The sequence below is a fragment of the Tamandua tetradactyla genome, chromosome 12 (genome assembly GCF_023851605.1).
Source record: "Tamandua tetradactyla isolate mTamTet1 chromosome 12, mTamTet1.pri, whole genome shotgun sequence".
NCBI lineage: Eukaryota > Metazoa > Chordata > Mammalia > Pilosa > Myrmecophagidae > Tamandua > Tamandua tetradactyla.
This window is the reverse complement of record NC_135338.1, coordinates 40,323,971-40,340,865: the sequence shown is the minus strand read 5'-3', so window position 1 is coordinate 40,340,865 and position 16,895 is coordinate 40,323,971. Positions and strand designations below refer to the sequence as shown.

The following is a 16,895-nucleotide window of genomic DNA, read 5'->3' as shown; positions in this document are numbered from 1 at the left end:
CTAATAAGCATATAGCTCTTCTTGGAAAAGTCTTTAGTTTTGCTTTTCACAATTTGTATGGCTTCTTCACATATACCTTGCTAAGTCTAAGTTTTTTTTTTTTTTTTAACAAGTGGAATACCTATGAGCTGTTTTGAAAGACTGCTGCAAGCATACATTTTTCTTAAGTTTAATATTTTCGAACAAAGAAACAAATCAAATACTTTTGTGACTAGACTTTTAAAATTTATATATTTTTAAAGTTATTTTTTCATTTTGTTAAAGGGTGGACAGTGAAGCAAAGAACATTTAATTTTTTTCTACATGAGGTATAGTTTAAAGAGCTTGTTATATGTCACGATAAGATATTATATATGTAATGATGATGTAACAACTATGTTTCTACCTTGTTGAGAATATTTTTTCAGTTTTTAGTTTTAGTATTATGTCTAGATAATTGGACAATTACTACAACTTTTAAATACTATTATTTCAGCAGGCAGTAAACTTTCAGTTTCCCAAGAGAACTATTAGCTATTTAGCTCTCTAAATATGTTAAAAATTCCCAAAGATGGGGAAAAATGAAATTAAATTAAAATTGATTAGGGAGAGCAGGAAGTTGTTCATAGTTGATCCCCATTAAAGTATTTTTAGAATCAGTGAATGAGTAGGTTGTAATCCATTTATAGGTTTTGTATAATCATAACTATATCCTCTTCAGCCTTTCCTTAATAAATAGTACTAATGACTTTAAGTTTTATACATATTTTGGAATAATATATATCTTTTCCCCTTTTTCATTCTAGGCACTGAAGAAACAAGAAGCTAAAGCAGATGAAAATGAAGGAATAATGAAAAATAAACTAAAACAAACTGAAACTGAGAAGAGTCAAGTAAGAATTTGAAAGTTATCTTTCAAAGAGTAATTCTGGGGTGGGCCATGGTGGTTCAGCAGGCAGAGTTCTCAACTGCCATGCTGGAGACCTGGGTTCACTTTCCAGTGCCTGCCCACGCCAAAAAAAAAGAGTAATTCTGGCAGGCATTGGTGGCTTGGTGGCAGAGTTTTTGCCTGTCATTCCGGAGACCCAGGTTTTATTCCTGGTGCCTGCACATGTAAAAAAAAAAAAAAAAAAAGATAGTAATTCTATTTTGGAATTAGTGATATTTGTTGAATGCCTTGAAAAATGTCTCTGAGCTCATTGGTTAGAATATAGTGAAGCTTTTACATTTTAATATGGAAGCCCTTGTTTCCACAGCTCTGCTGTGCTTTACTACTTGCTCTTGGAAACATATACAGGTTGTTCAGCTGTATATGTTCAGCTTTTTTAGAGGCAAGTTTAACTGTAACTTTCCTAAGTTGGTGCTGAACATTTAAAGGGCTTGATTGTGTTGCCGATTTATGAAAGACCTGTTGTTTAATGGCTGGATTCTTTGGATATATTAATTTTCTTTATAGGTACAGTTGCTAACAGCCTAGTTGTGGAGCTCTCTTTATTTTTTTAAAAATATTGAGGCTCTTTGACATTTATTCGCATCATTAGCTTATAGAACCTAGTATTTTAGAGCAGAGGCCAAAGAATTCTCAATTTGCAGATGATTAGATTTAAATATAAGCCCATGGTAATGAATGATAAAGTAAAAATTTGATCTTGATCCAATGTTCTTTTCTCTATATTACTTTTTTTTATCTACCATTACCTCTTTTTATTTTATTTTACTAATCCATGTAAACTTAATACTTCCCTGCTCTTTTCTTCGTAAGCAAGGTTCATTAGGTTGCCAAATCTGCCGTGTGGGAGTTATGGCTGCAGATGTTTGATGACTGATGCAGGTCTTGATTGATTTTGTTGTCACCAAAAGTGAGCTTGTCTGCCTGATGTACACGAAAGTCAGTGCCATGACACCAGGATTTTGAGAAGAGAGAGTTTATTGCTTAGTAAACTAGCAAGGAGACCAGAGGAAAAACCTCAGATCAGTCTCTGTGAGCAAAATGGAGTCTGTGTTTTATACAGTCTGAGGAAGGTGGGCTAAAGGGAATGGCTAAGAATAGGGTGAGATGATATAGGCTAAGTGATGCTTGATCTTGGAAGCTTAGCATGCTCAGTGACTAGAACTGGTCACAGCTGGTTTTAGCAGATACTAGAAAGGAAAGAGTAACTTTTCTTGCAGTAAAAGCTTTGGCAGGTACTGGAAAGGAAGGAGTAACTTTTCTTGCAGCAAAGCAAGCGTCTTCTAAATACACATGAGTTCAACAAAAGAAATGGCAACATTTTCAAACCAGTAGGGGAGGGGCTACTTCAGTAGAAAAAAGGGGTTGGTAAGTGGAGGTTTAGTCCCCCACTTTTTGTTGTTAGATTCCTCAGCCTTGAGGGATGAGGGGCAAAGTCCACTCTAGTTACTTCCTAGAGGGCATATGTTCACAGGTATAACCAGGAGATGATAAGTTTTTTTTTTTTAATTAATTAATGGAAAAAAAGAAATTAACCCAACATTTAGAAATCATACCATTCTACATATGCAATCAGTAATTCTTAACATCATCACATAGATGCATGATCATCGTTTCTTAGTACATTTGCATCGGTTTAGAAGAACTAGCAACACAACAGAAAAAGATATAGAATGTTAATATAGAGAAAAAAAATAAAAGTAATAATAGTAAAAAAAAAAACCCTATAGCTCAGATGTAGCTACATTCAGTGTTTTAACATAATTACTTTACAATTAGGTATTATTGTGCTGTCCGTTTTTGAGTTTTTGTATCTAGTCCTGCTGCACAGTCTGTATCCCTTCAGCTCCAATTACCCATTATCTTACCCTGTTTCTAACTCCTGCTGGACTCTGTTACCAATGACATATTCCAAGTTTATTCTCGAATGTCGGTTCACATCACTGGGACCATACAGTATTTGTCCTTTAGTTTTTGGCTAGTCTCACTCAGCATAATGTTCTCTAGGTCCATCCATGTTATTACATGCTTCTTAAGTTTATCCTGTCTTAAAGCTGCATAATATTCCATTGTATGTATATACCACAGTTTGTTTAGCCACTTGTCTGTTGATGGACATTTTGGCTGTTTCCATCTCTTTGCAATTGTAAATAACGCTGCTATAAACATTGGTGTGCAAATGTCTGTTTGAGTTTTTGCCCTTAAGTCCTTTGAGTAGATACCCAGCAATGGTAATGCTGGGTCGTATGGCAATTCTATATTCAGTTTTTTGAGGAACTACCAAACTGCCTTCCACAGTGGTTGCACCATTTGACATTCCCACCAACAGTGGATAAGTGTGCCTCTTTCTCCGCATCCTCTCCAGCACTTGTCATTTTCTGTTTTGTTGATAATGGCCATTCTGGTGGGTGTGAGATGATATCTCATTGTGGTTTTGATTTGCATTTCTCTAATGGCCAGGGACATTGAGCATCTCTTCATGTGCCTTTTGGCCATTTGTATTTCCTCTTCTGAGAAGTGTCTGTTCAAGTCTTTTTCCCATTCTGTAATTGGTTGGCTGTCTTTTTGTTGTTGTTGAGTTGAACAATCTCTTTATAAATTCTGGATACTAGACCTTTATCTGATATGTCATTTCCAAATATTGTCTCCCATTGTGTAGGCTGTCTTTCTACTTTCTTGATAAAGTTCTTTGATGCACAAAAGTGTTTAATTTTGAGGAGCTCCCGTTTATTTATTTCCTTCTTCAGTGCTCTTACTTTAGGTTTAAGGTCCATAAAATCGCCTCTAATTGTAAGTTTCATAAGATATCTCCCAACATTTTCCTCTAACTGTTTTATGGTCTTAGACCTATTGTTTAGATCTTTGATCCATTTTGAGTTAACTTTTGTATAGGGTGTGAGATATGGGTCTTCTTTCATTCTTTTGCATATGGATATCCAGTTCTCTAGGCACCATTTATTGAAGAGACTGTTCTGTCCCAGGTGAGTTGGCTTGACTGCCTTATCAAAGATCAAATGTCCATAGATGAGAGGGTCTATATCTGAGCACTCTGTTCGATTCCATTGGTCGATATATCTATCTTTATGCCAATACCATGCTGTTTTGACCACTGTGGCTTCATAATATGCCTTAAAGTCAGGCAGCGCGAGACCTCCAGCTTCGTTTTTTTTCCTCAAGATGTTTTTAGCAATTCGGGGCACCCTGCCCTTCCAGATAAATTTGCTTATTGGTTTTTCTATTTCTGAAAAATAAGTTGTTGGGATTTTGATTGGTATTGCATTGAATCTGTAAATCAATTTAGGTAGGATTGACATCTTAACTATATTTAGTCTTCCAATCCATGAACACGGTATGCCCTTCCATCTATTTAGGTCTTCTGTGATTTCTTTTAACAGTTTTTTGTAGTTTTCTTTATATAGGTTTTTTGTCTCTTTGGTTAAATTTATTCCTAGGTATTTTATTCTTTTAGTTGCAATTGTAAATGGGATTCGTTTCTTGATTTCCCCCTCAGCTTGTTCATTGCTAGTGTATAGAAATACTACAGATTTTTGAATGTTGATCTTGTAACCTGCTACTTTGCTGTACTCATTTATTAGCTCTAGTAGTTTTGTTGTGGATTTTTCCGGGTTTTCGACGTATAGTATCATATCGTCTGCAAACAGTGATAGTTTTACTTCTTCCTTTCCAATTTTGATGCCTTGTATTTCTTTTTCTTGTCTAATTGCTCTGGCTAGAACCTCCAACACAATGTTGAATAATAGTGGTGATAGTGGACATCCTTGTCTTGTTCCTGATCTTAGGGGGAAAGTTTTCAATTTTTCCCCATTGAGGATGATATTAGCTGTGGGTTTTTCATATATTCCCTCTATCATTTTAAGGAAGTTCCCTTGTATTCCTATCTTTTGAAGTGTTTTCAACAGGAAAGGATGTTGAATCTCAAATGCCTTCTCTGCATCAATTGAGATGATCATGTGATTTTTCTGCTTTGATTTGTTGATATGGTGTATTACATTAATTGATTTTCTTATGTTGAACCAACCTTGCATACCTGGGATGAATCCTACTTGGTAATGATGTATAATTCTTTTAATGTGTTGTTGGATACGATTTGCTAGAATTTTATTGAGGATTTTTGCATCTATATTCATTAGAGAGATTGGTCTGTAGTTTTCTTTTTTTGTAATATCTTTGCCTGGTTTTGGTATGAGGGTGATGTTGGCTTCATAGAATGAATTAGGTAGTTTTCCCTCCACTTCGATTTTTTTGAAGAGTTTGAGGATAGTGGTACTAATTCTTTCTGGAATGTTTGATAGAATTCACATGTGACGCCGTCTGGTCCTGGACTTTTCTTTTTAGGAAGCTTTTGAATGACTAATTCAACTTCTTTACTTGTGATTGGTTTGTTGAGGTCATCTATTTCTTCCTGAGTGAAAGTTGGTTGTTCATGTCTTTCCAGGAACCCATCCATTTCATCTAAATTGTTGTATTTATTAGCATAAAGTTGTTCCTAGTATCCTGTTATTACCTCCTTTATTTCTGTGAGGTCAGTAGTTATGTCTCCTCTTCCATTTCTGATCTTATTTTTTTGCATCCTCTCTCTTTTTCTTTTTGTCAGTCTTGATAAGGGCCCATCAATCTTATTGATTTTCTCATAGAACCAACTTCTGGTCTTATTGGTTTTCTCTATTGTTTTCGTGTTTTCAATTTCATTTATTTCTGCTCTAATCTTTGTTATTTCTTTCCTTTTGCTTGCTTTGGGGTTAGTTTGCTGTTCTTTCTCCAGTTCTTCCAAGTGGACAGTTAATTCCTGCATTTTTGCCTTTTCTTCTTTTCTGGCATTTAGGGCAATAAATGTCCCTCTTAGCACTGCCTTTGCTGCGTCCCATAAGTTTTGATATGTTGTGTTTTCATTTTCATTCGCCTTGAGGTATTTACTAATTTCTCTTGCAATTTCTTCTTTGACCCACTCGTTGTTTAGGAGTGTGTTGTTGAGCCTCCACGTATTGTGAATTTTCTGACACTCCGCCTATTATTGATTTCCAACTTCATTCCTTTATGATCCGAGAAAGTGTTGTGTATGATTTCAATCTTTTTAAATTTGTTAAGACTTGCTTTGTGACCCAGCATATGGTCTGTCTTTGAGAATGATCCATGAGCACTTGAGAAAAAGGTGTATCCTGCTGTTGTGGGATGTAATGTCCTATAAATGTCTGTTAAGTCTAGCTCATTTATAGTAATATTCAGATTCTCTATTTCTTTATTGATCCTCTGTCTGGATGTTCTGTCCACTGAGGAGAGTGGTGAATTGACGTCTCCAACTATTATGGTATATGTGTCTATTTCCCTTTTCGGTGTTTGCAGTGTATTCCTCACGTATTTAGGGGCATTCAGGTTTGGTGTGTAAATATTTATGATAGTTATGTCTTCTTGTTTAATTGTTCCTTTTATTAGTATATAGTGTCCTTCTTTGTCTCTTTTAACTGTTTTACATTTGAAATCTAATTTGTTGGATATTAGTATAGCCAGTCCTGCTCTTTTCTGGTTTTTATTTGCATGAAATATCTTTTCCCAACCTTTCACTTTCAACCTATGTTTATCTTTGGGTCTAAGATGTGTTTCCTATAGACAGCATATGGAAGGATCCTGTTTTTTAATCCATTCTGCCAGTCTGTGTCTTTTGATTGGGTAATTCAGTCCATTAACATTTAGTGTTATTACTGTTTGGATAATATTTTCCTCTAGCATTTTGCCTTTTGTGTTATATATATCATATCTGACTTTCCTTCTTTCTATACTCTTCTCCATACCTCTCTCTTCTGTGTTTTCGTATCTGAGTCTAGTGCCCCCTTTAGTATTTCTTGCAGAGCTGGTCTCTTGGTCACAAATTCTCTCAGTGACTTTTTGTCTGAGAATGTTTTAATTTCTCCCTCATTTTTGAAGGACAATTTTGCTGGATATAGGAGTCTTGGTTGGCAGTTTTTCTCTTTTAATAATTTAAATATATCATCCCACTGTCTTCTAGCTTCCATGGTTTCTGCTGAGAAATCTACACATAGTCTTATTGGGTTTCCCTTGTATGTGATGGGTTGTTTTTCTCTTGCTGCTTTCAAGATCCTCTCTTTCTCTTTGACCTCTGACATTCTGACTAGTAAGTGTCTTGAAGAACACCTATTTGGGTCTAATATCTTTGGGGTGCGCTGCACTTCTTGGATCTGGAATTTTAGGTTTTTCATAAGAGTTGGGAAATTTTCAGTGATAATTTCTTCCATTAGTTTTTCTCCATCTTTTCCCTTCTCTTCTCCTTCTGGGACACCTACAACATGTATATTTGTGCGGTTCGTATTGTCCTTGAGTTCCCTGATACCCTGTTCAAATTTTTTCATTCTTTTCCCGATAGTTTCTGTTTCCTTTTGGAATTCAGATGTTCCATCCTCCAAATCACTAATTCTATCTTCTGTCTCTTTAAATCTATCATTGTAGGTATCCATTGTTTTTTCCATCTTTTCTACTTTGTCCTTCACTTCCATAAGTTCTTTGATTTGTGTTATCAGTTTTTCTATTTCTTCTTTTTGTTCAGCCCATGTCTTCTTCATGTCCTCCCTCAATTTATCGATTTCATTTTTGAAGAGGTTTTCCATTTTTGTTCATATATTCAGCATTAGTTGTCTCAGCTCCTGTATCTCATTTGAACTATTGGTTTGTTACTTTGACTGGGCCATATTTTCAATTTTTTGAGCGTGATCCGTTATCTTCTGCTGGCGTCTTGGCATTTAGTCAGATTTCCCTGGGTGTTGGACCCAACAGGTTGAAAGATTTTTCTGTGAAATCTCTAGGTTCTGTTTTTCTTATCCTGCCCAGTAGGTGGCGCTTGTGGCACACGTTTGTCTGCGGCTCCCACCAGTAAAAGGTGCTGTGGGTCCTTTAACTTTAGAAAACTCTCGCCGTGGGTGGGGTTGGGGTTCGCCAGCCGAAGCGGCTTGGAAGAGTGCCAGCCGGCCCGGGGATCCGAACGCGGGGAGGGTCGCCGGCCGCCGCAGCCTGTGAGAGCGCCCGTCCAAATTTCCTAGTCGGCCCGGGGTGCCAAGCGTGGTGGGAGGGCGCCAGCCGCCGCGGCCCGGGAGAGTGCACTCTTCCCAGCCAGAGAGGGGAGTCATGTGTTTTGAAGGGACCCCCCGCCGGTCACCGTTCTCCGCGGCCTGGGGATTTCCGATCCAATTCTCTCAGTTGGTTCGGGGGGCCGCGCGTGGTTGGGGCACCAGCTACCGCTGCTTGAGGGGACCGCCTGCCCAATTCTGCCAGCTGGCCCGGGAAGGAGGAAGGGAGGGACTCCGGCCGCTTTTGCCGCCCCAACTGGGGAACCCCGCGCCCCTTGGCGATCTCACCGGAGCAGGTTCTCTCAGTCAGTCAGCCGTTCCATGATGGGGTACGCTGTCTTTTTGATCTCTGTCGTGGCTCTGGAAGCTTTTCTGTATCGTTTCTACTCCCCTAGTAGCTGTTCTGGAGGAGGAACTAAGATTCGCGCGTCTTATTAAGCCGCCATCTTCTCCAGAGATGATAAGTGTTTTTTGAGATGCTGGTCTTGCTTCAGTGTTGTTGGCTCCACTGAGACTTTAGTCTTCTGAAGAGATGGTGCAGAGTTATCTTCTGGGGTGTGGTTGACTTTCTTGGGTGATGACTCTGTGACTGGATTCCCTGTAACTTGGCAAAATATTGAGTAACAAGCAAGACTTGGTGCCCTTCCCACTGGGCCCTCAAATGGCTATCTGAGTGCTGTATCTTCCTATTTTTAAAAAGCATCCCATCCCCCAGATTTATATAATGTATATGTCATTTGAAGAATATTCTAGTATGAAGGGAATTAAATCAACGCTTGGTATGAGAGCTGCCATGTTTGTTGGCTGCTGAAACTTAGCTGCCCTTTTTGTGTATGATCTGCTTAATAGTTCCATTTAGCTATCATGTTCTCACCCCTCTGATGTCTAGGGCAATGGATCATTGTGGCTTCCTGTGGTAGGATAACAGCATCTAGTAGGGCCTTGTGTCCTCTGTCCCGGAAGTTAGTAGCCCTCTCTCCTAGATAGCTCCATATGCATGGACTATGGAAAAGGCATATTTAGAATCTATTTCTTCACCCTCTTTTTTTCCAAATATAAGGCCCTGGTGAGGGCTATGAATTCTGTTCTGTAGACATACCTGAAAGAAGGGCCTAAGCCTCAAGTGTCTCTTGTGAGGTTAGTAACTGCAGACTTTTAGTGTTCCTGTTCCATAAAATGGCTTCTGTAAGTGAACAGCTCCAGGTCTGGGTTTTCTAGGGGTTGATCTGTAAGATCAGATCAGCTGGAATAAACTTCATCAATTATTTGTATGCAGTGATGAAACAAGTTCTCCTTGAATGGTGGGGAGTAACATAGCAGAATACATTTGTATTATCTAGCAAGATGGCTGGGTACTTGCCTAGTCTTCCAAAAGTAAGCCAATTGCCACTCTTCTGTTTCAAGAGAGGCAACATAGTGAGGAGTGTGTATAACCATGGGCTCTCCTATGGTGAGTTTCTGTGCTGCTTGCAATAAGTCATAAGTAGCTTCCTCCACGCAGAGGTAGATTGGCCACCCCTGTGCTACCGCATCTAGTTGTTTTGAGAAATAGGTAACAGGCCTTTGTGTGCTACCAAGGTTTTGGGTTGCACCCTTAAACTAACTCCTTGGTGTTCATGCACAAACAGATCAAAAGGCTTTTTAATATCTGGGGGGTGTAGAGTTGGAGATGTTAAAAGTTTTTCTTTTATTTTACAGCAATCTTGTTGGCATTCTACAGTCCAATTTTTTTTTTTTTTAATGAGCATCTCTTCATGTGCTTTTTCACCATGAGTATTTGTTCTTCAGAAAACACCTATTCATATCTTTATCCCATTTTATAATTGGGTTGTTGTTTCTTTTGTTTTTGAGTTGTATGATTTCTTTATGTATACAGATTGTCAAACCGTTGTCTAATGTGTGATCTTCAAATATTTTCTGCCATTAAGTTAACTGCCTCTTCACCTTTTTGACACAGTCTTTTGAGGTGCAGAAACGTTTGATTTTGAGGACCTCCCATTTATTGATTTTTTTGTTGTTGTTGCCTGTATTCTGGGTGTAAAGTTTAGGAAGTTACCTCCTATTACTAGGTCTTGAGGATGTTTCTGTAAATTTTCTTCTGGAAGCTTTATGGTACTTGTTCTTATATTTAGGTATTTGAGCCATTTTGAGTTATTTTTTGTAGAGTGTAAGAAAATAATTCTCTTTCATTCTTTTGGCTATTGATATCCATTATTCACATGCCCATTTATTGAAAATATTTTCACCCAGTTCAGTGGATTTGGGGACCTTTTCAAAAATCAGTCGACCATAAATTTGGTGGCCTATTTCTGCACTCTTTATTTGATTCCACTGATCAATACTTCTGTCTTTGTGCCACTACCATGCTTTTTTGACCACTGTGGCTTTATCGTAAGTTTTACAGTCAAGATGTGTTAATTCTCCCACTTCAGTTTCTTTTTTTTAGGATGCTTTTAGCAATTTGGGATCTCTTTCCATTCCAGATTAATTTGGTAACAAGGTTTTCAAAGTCTTCAAAGTAGGTTGTTGAAATTTTTATTTCTACTGTGTGAATTAGTAAATCAATTTGCATAGAATTGACAACTTAACTATATCTAACCTTCTTATCCAGGAGCAGAGAATGTCTTCCCATCTGTATAGGTCTTCTTTGATTTCTTTTATCAATGCTATGTAGTTTTATCTCCCTAGTTAAAATAATTCCTAGGTACTTGATTCATTTAGTCGCTATTTTGAATGGAGTTTTTTCTCTGACTGAATCCTCAGTTAGGTCATTGCTTGTGTGTAGGAACATTACTGATCTTTGCACATTAATTTTATAGCCCAACACCTCGATGAATTTGTTTATAAACACATGTATCTTTGTTGTAGATTTCTCAGGATTTTACAAGTATAGTATCATGTCATCTGCAAATAAAGTTTTGCTTCCTCCTTTCCAATTTGGAGGCCTTTTATTTCTTTTTCCTGCCTGACCTCTCTAGCTAGAACTTCTAGTACAATGTGGAATAATAGTGCTGATGGAGAACATCCTTGTCTTGTTCTCAATCTTAGGGGGAAATCTTTCAGTCTCTCTCCATTGAGTATGATGCTGACTATTGGTTTTCATATATGCCCCATATGTTGAGAAAGTTACCTTTGATTCCTGTCTATTGAAGTTTTTATTAGAAAAGGATGTTGAATTTTGTTCAATGGTTTTTCAGCATCAATCAAGATGGAAATGTGATTTTTCCCTTTCAGTTTGTTAATGTGCTGTATTACCTTAATTTATTTTCTTATGTTGAACAAATCCTGCAGTCCAATTTGATGGTTCTTTTTCTTTCCCTTTCAAAGCCTCATATAATGGTTTAGCTAAAAGTCTGATACCTGGTATCCAAATAAGACAGAATCTTACCATTCCTAGAAATCCTTGCAGCTCTCTCTGGGTGGTTGGTTCTGCTTCTCCCGCCAAGGCTTCTTTCCTGTCAGGCAGCAAGTTTCTCTGTTCCTTTGATAGCTCATGCCCTAAACATTCGCAGTGGGTGTGAAATCTGGGCCTTCTTCTTAGGCATCTTATACACTTGAGCTGATAGAAAATTTGAAGTTAAAACAGTGTTGTGGTTGGTTAAAAAAAATAGTATTGTGATTAGAAGCTTCTTCTGATCTGTTGGTAGTTAGGATGTCAATCTACATACTGTAAAAATATTCCATACTGGAGACACAGTTCTCTTAAATCTCTTGCTAAGGTCTGTCCAAATAAAGTAAAGGCATTTTTGAAACCTTGCTGAAGTACCATATAATACTGTGGTTTAACACCGGTCTGGGGACGCTCCCATTCAAAAGCAAATAGTTCCTTGGATTCAGGGTACAATGGCACACAATAAAAGCGTATTTTAGATTTAGTGCAAGTAAACCAGCAGAGCTCTCTGCAGGGTGGTTAAGTGTTTGGTAGAACTGGATGGATGTCCTCCACTCTTTGATTGATTGTACTCAGATCTTGCACAAACTGATACTCTTTTTAAGTACTGGGGTTTAGGACTGGTAGAATGGGGGTGTTACATGAAGATTGACAAGGTTGAATTATCTGATATTTGAGAAATGAGTCCATTAAGGGTTCTATGCCTTCTAAAGCTTCTTTATGGGATATTGTTTGAGGTTAGTAGTTTTTGTGGCAGGCAGGACCTTTCTCTGAATAGGTTCAGCAGTCCTGGCTCTTCCCATCATCCCATCAGCACCTCTGGCCTTACCTTTGAGAGGATACCTTCAGGAATCTTAGACTGGACTCCTAAGTGTAGTAGAGCATACTCAAGGGCACCAGCCTGGCCCAGAGGCACTTCAGTCTCCAACTTTTCTGCCAAAAAAGTTTAGTAAGTCTCATCTGAGTAGTAGCATAGGACATTCAGGCATACAGAGAAAACTGTGTTTCAAAATAGTATTTTCTTCTTGGACATCAGGGTGTTGCAAAAAAGGCTTATTGCTTGAGGCTCAAAGCACCACAGTATCCACTATCGTTTTTGGTTAGAGTCTTCCCTGTGTTTTGTTTCAAATGGAGTAGGTAGTTCTGCTGTCAATTAAAAAGTCTATAAGTTTCCCACTAATATAGATACCCAGGGCTTCTTGTTGGAAGATGGCTGCTGGATCATTCCTGGTCACTCTCATTGCCTACAAATAGAGGCATTTGGTGGGTGGATTTGTGAGGTATTCAGGCCTCCCCTCTCTGTGGGCAACTCAGGAATTCTCATTTCCAGTGGCCTCCCCTGCAACGGGCATATTGGTGTGAACCCCAGAGACAGGTATACTTTCGGTTAGTTGATGGGGGTCTTGGAGGTCTTACCCTTTGTTCTTCTTTGGCTGATCCAATGCATCTGGATCTGGTTAAACATTTGTCAATGGCTGCTCCCAGCAAGGTCGCTTGGCATTTCATCTGCTTGTCCTGAAGCTGGTCTCAAAGACCTTAAAAGCAATCTCAACCAGTTGAGACACTGGCATTCCTAATTTCTCTTCTAATTTCTGCAGTTTCTTTTGTAGGTCTGGAGCACTTTGACTAATCAAAGTCATATCATTAATCTCATATTGTATTGATGCTGTGGATCTAGATTCATATGTTGTTAACATACCTCAAAAATCCTTTCAAGAAGAACTGAAGGATCTCTTTTGGTCCCTGTTGGACTTCCTGAACTTACTTCAGGCTTTTTAGTCTTGGAACCACTTTCTGCAACCCCATTATGATGCACTCTTTATAATGACCTAATTTAACTTAGACCTTTGCTTTTCTGAGTTTCAATCTGGCTCTGATAGCAACAGCTAGTGTTATAGGGATATACACTAGGCTGTTAGGTTGGTGGTCATACAACCTGTTGGCTTCCAGTCGGGCTTTTTCAAGAACTATTCTGTGTTCCTCCAAGGTGAGAAGGGTGTAGGATTATGAGTAGCAAAAAAAAATTAAAGAGATTCTCCATTTTCTTAGGGTCATCCTAATACAAAGACATCTTATTTTTCCTAGTCACACATATCAAAGGTGGAGAAGGGAGAATGCACAAGAACAAATCCTGGGTGTTTTTTTGGTCATCTAGTCTATCTGACACTTGTCTGAGTGGGAGTTGCCTTGCCTAGGATTGAACAGTTCACTAACCAATTGAGTGCCTGGATGAGTATGAGGCGGGGAGACCATTCTTTCCTAACAAGGAGATGAAGGAGGATTTGTTGAGGACAGGCTCTGAGGGGAAGATACTACTATCTTCATCCTGTTCCTTGGCATAAGGAAGTGGCGGGGGAGCCAAGGGAAACTCTAACTGTACTAGGGACAGGTCCTCATTAGGCCCAGAATCCAGCAGGATCTGCTTTGCTCAGAATTGTTGTTTCTTTGGCTTCCCAATTTCACTTTCCCTGAGCTGGGACCCAGTAGGTTATTCTGTGCCTGAATCATAATATTATATCTTTTCTGCAAATGCTTATTTTGGCATAGGGCCATGAAGAATTGAACATGGGGAAATTTCCTCCTTGTTAAAAAATAATTCTAATTGCAATATAGTATTATAATTTAGGGTTTCATTTTCTGGACAGTTTTTTCCAGACTTTAACTTATATTGAGGCCATGCGTGTTACAAAAAAATACTGTTTCCTATTCATTGGTTCACAGCTAAAAATAGAACCATTCTCTAAAACACATTTTAAAGGGCTGTAGCCATTAATGCTGTTAACATTTCCTGTTGTTACAACCAACTTTCAGCACTGAATTCTAAGTATTTACAAAGTTAAACCAGCAATTCAGAAAGACCAAAATGGGAAACTGGAAAGGTACAGTATGGCAGTACCAGCTTGATTCTTAGTTATGGTATGAATATACTCTGTTAAGGGAAGTTGGCATGGCATGGACACACTCTGGGAAAGGGGAGTTGGAATGTGGAATTTCATTAATGTGTCTTAACAAAACAAGGGATTATACTACTGGTAAATCATTAGCAAAGTAGGTTCTAGTTAGCTAGCTGCTGGAATGCAACACACCAGAGATGGACTGGCTTTCAATAAAAGGGGATTTATTTAGTTATTGTATAGTTCTTCAGAGGAAAGCCACCTAACTTTCAACTGAGGTTCTTTCTTACATGGGAAGGCACAGGGCGATCTCTGCTGGCCTTCTTTCCAGGCCTCTGGGTTCCAACAGCTTTCCCTGGGGTGATTCCTTTCTGCATCTCCAAAAGTGTGGACTGAGCTGCGAGTGCCGAGATGAGGTATGCTGAGCTGCTTGGGCTATGCTATGTTGAACTCTCTCATTTAAGCACCAGCCAATTAAATCAAACATCATTCATTGCAGCAGGCAGCCTCCTAGCCAACTGCAGATGTAATCAGCAACAGATGAGGTTCATGTACCATTGGCTCATGTTCACAGCAACAGAACCAGGTGCTTTCACCTGGCCAAGTTGACAACTGAATCTAATTACCACATGTCCACCCCTTGTCAACTTGGCAACTACACACATCACCTTAAACAATATTAAGGTACAAAAAAGTCTCTTCTGGCTGTGGACCTGTGAATCTCAAAACAAGTTGTCTGGTGCCAATATGCAAAGGAGGATATTCACAGGGTACAGGTTTTCATTTCCATAGGGAGCAATTGGAAGAAACACAGATGTAAAACCTGCAGGACAAGCACCATAGGATTTCAAAGTCTGAAATTCATTTATCCTTTGGCTTTAGAAAGTGGCAGTCCCACCCTTTCCAAGGCCCTATGCAGTGACCCGCCTCTTTCCAAATCAACCTCGGGGAACATTGAGGAGACCACCTTTTTCTCAGCTCCATTCTCTCCAGGCATCCGGGCCACTTCTTCATGTAACTTACTTGTGCCTTCAGGACCTGCTCTGTCCCTATCTTATATATACCATTTCCATTTTACAACAGAGTGCTGCTGCGCATGCCCAACTTTATGGCTTAATGGGTAAGACAACACCCAGTTCATGATAGGCAACTCGGGTCTCATGGTAACTTGGTGGCCATGGTTAAGCATTCTGATTCTACTAAGGCCCAGTAGCAGGCCAAAAGCTGTTTCTCAAAAGGAGAGTAGTTATCTGCAGCAGATGGTAAGGCTTTGCTCCAAAATCCTAAGGGTCTGTGTTGTGATTCTCCTATAGGGGCCTACCCAAAGGCTCCAGACAGCATCTCTATTTGACACTGACACTTCCAGCACCACTGGATCTGCTGGATCATGTGGCCCAAATGGCAGAGCAGCTTGTACAACAGCCTGGACCTGTTGCAGAGCCTCTTCTTGTTCAGGTCCCCACTCAAAATTAGCAGCTTTTCTGGTCACTCGATAAATGGGCTGGAGTAGTACACTCAAATGAGGAATATGTTGTCAACAAAATCCAAAGAGACAACTAGAGCAACGTCTATGACTCTTTTTTCGTCATAGAAGGGGCCAGATGCAGCAACTTCTCCTTCACCTTAGAAGGGATATCTCAACATGCCCCATACCACTGGACACCTAGAAATTCCACTGAGGTGGAAAGCCCCTGTATTTTTGTTGGATTTACCTCCCATCCTCTGACATGCAAATGCCTTACCAGTAAGTCTAGAGTAGTTGCTACTTCTTGCTCACTAGGTCCAATCAACATGATATCATCCATATAATGGACCAGTGTGATGTCTTGTGGGAGGGAGAAATGATCAAGGTCCCTGCGGACAAGATTATGACATAGGGCTGGAGAGTTTATATGCCCCTGAGGTAGGACGGTGAAAGTATATGCTGACCTTGCCAGCTGAAAGCAAACTGTTTCTGGTGGTCCTTACTAATAGCTATTGAGAAAAAAGCATTTGCCAGATCAATAGCTGCATACTGGGTACCAGGGGATGTATTGATTTGCTCAATCAATGATACCACATCTGGAACAGCAGCTGCAATTGAGGTTACCACGTGGTTGAGCTTATGATAATCCACTGTCATCCTTCAGGACCCATCTGTTTTCTGCACAGGCCATATAGGAGAGTTGAGTGGGGATGTGGTGGGAATCACCACCCCTGCATCCTTCAAGTCCTTAAGAGTGGCAGTAATCTCTGTAATCCCTCCAGGAATCCGGTATTGCTTCTGATTTACTATTTTGCTTGGTAGGGGCAGTTCTAGTGGCTTCCACTTGACTTTTTCCACCATAATAGTCCTCACTGCACAAGTTAGAGGGCCAATGTGGGGATTCTGCTAGTTGCTCAGTATGTCTATACCAATTTACACTCTGGAACTGGGAAAATAACTGCAGAATGGGTCCAGGGGCCCACTGGACCCACTATGAGATGGACCTGAGCTAAAACTCCATTGATAACCTGGCCTCCATAAGCCACTACTCTGACTGGTGGACCAGAGTGACATTTTGGGTCCCCTGTAATTAATGTCACTTCTGAACCAGTGTCTAATAATC

At 39.4% G+C, this 16,895-nt stretch overlaps 1 protein-coding gene across 10 annotated transcripts in view; it reads left to right on the top strand.

Moving 5' to 3' along the window:
- CEP128 (centrosomal protein 128) overlaps positions 1 to 16,895 on the top strand; it is a 667,241-nt gene that overhangs the window by 152,916 nt on the left and 497,430 nt on the right. For all 10 annotated transcript variants that reach the window (XR_013160385.1, XM_077123220.1, XM_077123226.1 and 7 more), the window contains one exon: positions 786 to 872. Coding sequence is in view for 9 of the 10 variants with exons in the window: in XM_077123220.1 (XP_076979335.1) it covers positions 786 to 872 (87 nt within the window). In the remaining variant the exon portion in view is untranslated. The remainder of the gene's footprint in view (positions 1 to 785; positions 873 to 16,895) is intronic.